The 6,191-nt window shown below is 40.9% G+C and overlaps 1 protein-coding gene across 1 annotated transcript in view; it reads right to left on the reverse strand.

Moving 5' to 3' along the window:
* Nucleotides 1-480, reverse strand: part of sox21b (SRY-box transcription factor 21b) — a 2,151-nt gene extending 1,671 nt beyond the window's left edge. Inside the window, exons 1-2 of the mRNA XM_075478699.1 lie at nt 219-480; nt 1-94 (exon numbers count right to left, since the gene is read on the reverse strand). The exon at nt 1-94 is cut by the window's left edge and continues 1,671 nt beyond it. Coding sequence (XP_075334814.1) covers nt 1-77 — 77 coding nt within the window. The 5' untranslated portion in view covers nt 78-94; nt 219-480. The remainder of the gene's footprint in view (nt 95-218) is intronic.
* Between the last annotated feature and the right edge of the window lie 5,711 nt (nt 481-6,191).

The raw sequence follows: 6,191 nt of genomic DNA on the forward strand, positions 1-6,191 counted from the left end.
ATTTTTCTGCGCTGGGCTCTGGACCAAACCATGAAAGCATTCATCGGACGTTTAACGTGATCCATTGGTTTAGACATGTCGGCACACACTCTCTCTGAAAGGCAAAATCAAAATGTAAAAATCAAGCATCGAACTAATAACTTGCCAAATCGGGAAGCACTATTCAAACAGGAAACAGTTCATTCAAAATTCACAGCCACTGCTGTGTGATTACTTACTTGAGACTTCAATTCTTCATCCCACCGTTGATTATCTTCTAAAACACACAAGTTGCAGAGTCCTTATGAGTGCTCAAATGTTTTCTGCGTCATGCTGACATCCATCGGTGGTACGCCTTTACTAAAGAGGAAGGAGGTTTGAAGAAGAAAAAAAAAGAAAACACTGTCTAGCTTTCCTCTTCTCGCTTGAGACTGTCAACCTGCACTCTGCAGCAGCATACGCGAGTGGAGGACAACTCCCGCTTGCCCCATGTGAAATACCGGATTGTGTGGCAGGTAGTGAAAGTGTCACAAGCGCATGCGCTCTGGCGACGAGCGCACAGACTTCTGTTGAACGGGCTTTTCGAAATTCCACCCAGTTTTTATGGTAAAACATCTCGTATTCAATATATTCATTATGTCCATTTGTAAAATTAGACATTTGGGAGGGGGTGTTCTCGGTGTTTTTTGGGCTCATTGGCTCAGTTGCATTCATTCGAATGCGCAACATGTCAAGTCATTTACGCGCCTACAATACCTGGGGATGGCTTCACATACGAGACTTTTTAATGATACTCAGTTTTCGATGTGGAGAATGTAACTGCAGACAGACAGGTGCGTGTTGCAAAAGTTTAATCTGAGCCACGAGATGCACGAAAAACATACACGCAGAGTCCCTTTACTGAGCGCATAATTGCTACCTTATCACCTCTTCCTCTCTGTTCCGTTTGTTTATTCGGCAAGCTGTCAGTGTCACTCCACTTTCTCACTTTTGATCATACAACACCATTGTGGATCAACACCATTGTCTACCGGCCTGTCCCTTCACCTCCCCATGTGGGTGGTAATTCCCCCGAAAAGTATGTGCGCACGAGGCGACAGCAAGAAAGGTAAAGAATGCGCTCTTTAATTTTCTGATATTGTCCCATTTTCTCGGTAAATAAGCAAATGTTGGGGAGGTCTGAAGTGTTTCTAATCGTGCTCGGTGAAATTAATTACTTTCCCGAAATCCCCCTTTTCACTTTCACTTCAAAGGACCTTCCCAAGGGCAGCGAATCGACAACTGAAATTAGGCTGTCCAATATTCAACTAAGCAATTAAAGTTATCTACGGGACCTGTTGAGTAAATTGTAGGTTTAAGTGGCTTGTTCTGGCACCTTCTCCTGTTGTACATAATTATGTATGTGCAAAAATAGGAAATACTACAGAAGCGGCATTGAGCAATATTATAAATGATGAATTAGGCTGTAGGTCAGGCTTTTAAATTAGGATATAAATGGAAGTTAAATTCAATTCACTTTACTGTTGTCCCTTTTAATGCGCTAGCCTAATCTGCAGTTTACACAATATATAGTATGGGGTTTAGCATTATTATTATTATTATTATTATTATTATTATTATTATTATTATTATTAATAATAACAATATTGACCGGGAAAAAGTTGAACATGTTGAGTCTGAGATTGTTTCATTTTTTTCTGTTAACAAGGATCAGCGTGGGTTTGTCGCAGCGCAGAACAAGGCTCACTGAGGGATCGCTCCTTTGTCTCGAGACGGAAACCTGACAAGGTGAAGATGATCCGCGCCCAAAGGACCAGATGAAAGACAAACCTGCTGCCCAAAACCGACTCGCAGCATCTCTCAACGCCGCGCGCCCCTTTTGTCGGCTTGTCATTCACCTCGATAACATTCCTTCAGTGAAGCGCTCCGCTCACTCCACGGGACCACGCACCGCTCATAACACAACGGCACAAACAGAAATTGTATTTCTGGCGGTATGAATAGGCGAAAGTTGTTATCGGGAGTTGTAGAGGTGCGCAGCTAAGTGTATTCACACGTGCATGGGCCCCTCGATGTTTCTTTCTTCTTCTGTTTTTACCTTTTTTTTCTTGATTTTTTTTTTTGTTAATTTCCCAAAGCAGTTTCGTCTCATTTCATGTTACTTATCTCTTCATTTATTTTCTATTTAAGATGATTTGAAATGCCATTCCTCATAGCCTTGATGCTAATGCATGGCCTGTGTTTTAACTGTGCGTTTCGGATGATGCCATGGGCCTGGATCAGTTTGCATTAAGGCGAGCAGGTGCACCCACCCATGTTTTTTTTCTTTTGCTCATCAATATGTTCAGATTTGCTTTATCTATTCCACAAAACACAAAACAACAGACTGAAAAAACACGGATTTAGTCAATTTCCCAAATTAATTAAGATCTGATAAGAATATTAATAATAAATAACACCAACAAACACTACATTTTGTGTGCCCCCCCCCCCCCTTCTCTCCCTCTCTCTTCCTGGGTCCTAGAAATAACACTTAAATAATTCAACATGAGTTAGAGAGAGTGGGAGAATTACCTGCCGATAAAGCCTGGGTCCAACCTCTGAGACGGAGCCAGCACTCCCACCTCACAGCACACTGATGATAAGACTGAATAGAAAAATATCATGCAAATAGAAGCCAGACAGCCGCAACAACAAGCCCATGGGGACATTTCCCTACCCGGAGACATCGCACACAGTTCACTCTAAAGTGCTAAAGCCATCACTCTGAAATAGGAGCCCCTGGAGGAGCAAGAATCTCCATGATAGCGCCAAACACTTTATTCTACTCAACACTCCACTAAGTCTGGGAGAAAGCAGTAAATTATAGAGAGAGTTGATGAGGATCCCTGGATAATCCCAGTTTGCATTAAAAAAAAAAAGCCCTCATCTGTACAGAATATTGTAGGATGTGTACTTTACCTCCTCATGCTTTTCAAACTGGTATTCTCCCATTGGAGGAGGAGGGAGGGGGAGTCAAGTCTTGAATTAAATTGATTTCAAGGGAACAGAAGTTGACCTCTTGCTATCAGATGGCTTTTCTTTGAGCGGGGAGAAAAAAGAGAGGGTAAACAACAATATCTTGTGTTTGCCACTTCAAACCCCACAGAGTGGAGAGTATTTACTGCCACATGAAAGTTTGCTCATTATCAGGGAGGTTTGTAGAAAGGGAGAGGGAGGGTTCCTGATTGTGTACCTGATGTGGTTTCTTTCTGCTTGTCTGATCACAGCTCTGCCGAGATCTTCCCCTTCCTCCTCAGCCGTGGCTGCTCTCATGCACGCCGAGCTAAGAGGGAAACGCTAAACGCACCTCTACTCTGAAAAATGTGGTCACGTCAACTGCTTTCTGGTGATGCTCATTAAGCCCCGCTCTTGTTTTTACAGCTGATTTTCAGATTAGGGGCTTTAGTGAGCATGAGAAGCCCAAATCCTAGACCAAAATATAATAAAAAATTTGGCTTAAATCAATTTTAGAGGCTTGATTGTTAAAGATGTTGAACTATGATATTGTTTCATGCTTGATTACAGTATACTTTCGGTTAATTCACTTAATCACATTGCTTATTTTCATCAAATATCAGTTAAAATAAATTGTAGTTGCAGAGGATTACGACAAACGTAGAAAGGACATTTTTGAATGAGGAGACAAAATCTGAAAATTGTCATTTTATTTTTCTGTGAAGCTTAAACGCCTGCAAGATGTGGGGCGTGTTGAAAGCCAATCTGTCACCATCCTGCGCCATTAACTGGAGAATCTTATCTGAAAAGTGCTAATGACAACCAGTTTAGGGTTGTAAGTGATCCAATTGATTACTATTTAAAGATGATTGCATTGAGATTACAAGTCATTTTGTCTAATGAGGTGTCTTTACAGCTCCCACAATACGTAGAAAATTTGCTTAAGTGCAAGGCGACATAATGATTGGATTGGTAAGGAGACAATAGCGACTTCAGCATCACTTCAAATGAGTCACACCGAATGTCTAAATAAATGCATAATTAATGTGAATAAAGTTAATATATTTTTTGTGGTTTAGATATGTGACCTATTTTGAAGGTTGTGTTCTGAAAATATATTCAATAAGTGCCAAATGAGTTGTGCGGGTCTTTAATCATTCTAATTATACAGTCTTTATTGCTCCTTAGGGCAGAATTCTGTGTCTTTGTCTCAGTGGGAATTATTTTGGTGAAGAACCAAAATATTTACTCAACCACAACCTAAATATTACGCATATCAAGAGGAATTGAGAAATAATCCTCTCATAGAGCACAGTATTAACTTAATCACATTAGTGAAAATACTATTGATAGTGGTCACGATCCCTGGTGAGGGGATCTGAAATGCACAATAAAACAGCCATACAAGGTAGAACACACGGTGGTGTGTATTAAAAACGCTTCGAAACGGGCAAATGGCCCTCAGGACTGTGTGTGTGTGTGTGTGCAAGTGTGTGTCTCAATGCTTGAACGATGGTAAAAGAGGGGAGGAAGAGGAGTGATTGTCAGTTCAATCTTCGAGGACCTGAACTGACAGATACAACAAACTTTGAAAGCACATTATGGAAGGAGAATGGCTACACAGAAGCATGTGGAGTCCGCAAGGCTGATAAGACCTTCATCTTTAAACCGCTGCTTGTCAAAGTATTATACATAATCTCACACTCTGCAGAATATCTGCACACCCTGAGGGGCAAACAAAATAGAAGCGGCAATCAAATGACTTCCTGGATCATTAAAAAAAAACGGCCTATCCTACCCTTTGTGAAAAGTCAGATTTTTGAACTGTGATTGCTGCCATCCCCCACAGGGCATATGTTTAGCTTAAACCTTCCACATGTTCTCTGTGGCAGAGCCCTGTGGTTCACACACACAGATACTTGTTTACCTCCAGGCTCTGAGATGACTTTTCCCATGATAGACTGTTTTGAACCATTTAGCGGATACATTATCGCTGGCTTTTCTTCCTCATTATATTCCCCTTATCGTCACAGCATCGCTGCAAAGCCCCCAAATAGAGAGTTGTAATTACCGAGACTGCCACCTGATAGCGGCTCTTCTATCAGCTTTATCACTCCTGGTCCTGCTAACTCATCACAGAGACAGAGGGAAGAAAAGGCCCGCTTGTGGCACAGCCCACCACAGATAGCTCATCTCTCAGATACATTTATAGTTCCAGTCGGGATCAGAGAAAACTGATGCACCAAGGCATTTTTTTTTTTATCCACCCCTTTCCTTCAGCCCTACAAAGACTGCTCTCTCTCAGTCCTCTCGTGGTCTCTGCCTCTTTATGTGGAAGGTGAATTGAGGCTGCTCCGCAAACAAAAAGTGATCAAATCTCCTTGAACCCGTGGCAACGCAGCAACAATTTGGTCTATGGCTATTTGGTCGTTCATAGTGTGCCATCGTCCTTCAAAGGGAAAAGAAAAACCAAAAGGTGACTTGTTCATCTTTAACATTGAATACAACATGAAAGGCACTTGCATAAAAGTTGACAGCACAGCGCTTCTAGTTTGTTAATCACCTTCGACCTTTGCTGCAAGTTTTCCGAGTGTTATGAATAGGAAATAAAGAACTAATCTACAGGGCTGAATGAACAAAACTTCAAATAAAACACAGACAAGCTGAGAGCAAAGGTCAAGATGCGTTCAGATATTTATTCAATCCCTTTTCAGTGCACAAGCATTTAAAAGTGAAAAGAAAGCATCTTTTGAGATTTCTACTTTTTCCCTTTGTGTGAATCATTGTTCAGTGTGTGGTAGACACAAATGTGTGTTAAATTCTTGCTGAAAGGGATTCATACAAACTGAATATAATTACACTGAAGATAAAATATTTCACTGTAATCAAGCCTGAACCCAGACACCATCCTTGAAGGGGTCAATGTTTAAGCAAACATGACTTATATGTCACGGGGATTTATTCATTTATCTTTTTTGAGTATTCAATGCACAAAGCTACTAAAATGATTTGAATGAAACATTTAGCCCTCCGTAGAGAGTCTTCCTGGGTGTTTTTCAACTTCCTGACTCACTTGTTAGTTACCTGACAGAACCATGCTGGAAAAGGTTTTTTTTTTTTTTTCATAAAATGACCCTAACATTGGTGATTATTATCTAAGTACACAATTACCTGCCAATTCAAAGTGCCCGTATGAATTTCTATGCTGCCTCCAC

The sequence above is a fragment of the Odontesthes bonariensis genome, chromosome 12 (genome assembly GCF_027942865.1).
Source record: "Odontesthes bonariensis isolate fOdoBon6 chromosome 12, fOdoBon6.hap1, whole genome shotgun sequence".
Classification (NCBI taxonomy): domain Eukaryota; kingdom Metazoa; phylum Chordata; class Actinopteri; order Atheriniformes; family Atherinopsidae; genus Odontesthes; species Odontesthes bonariensis.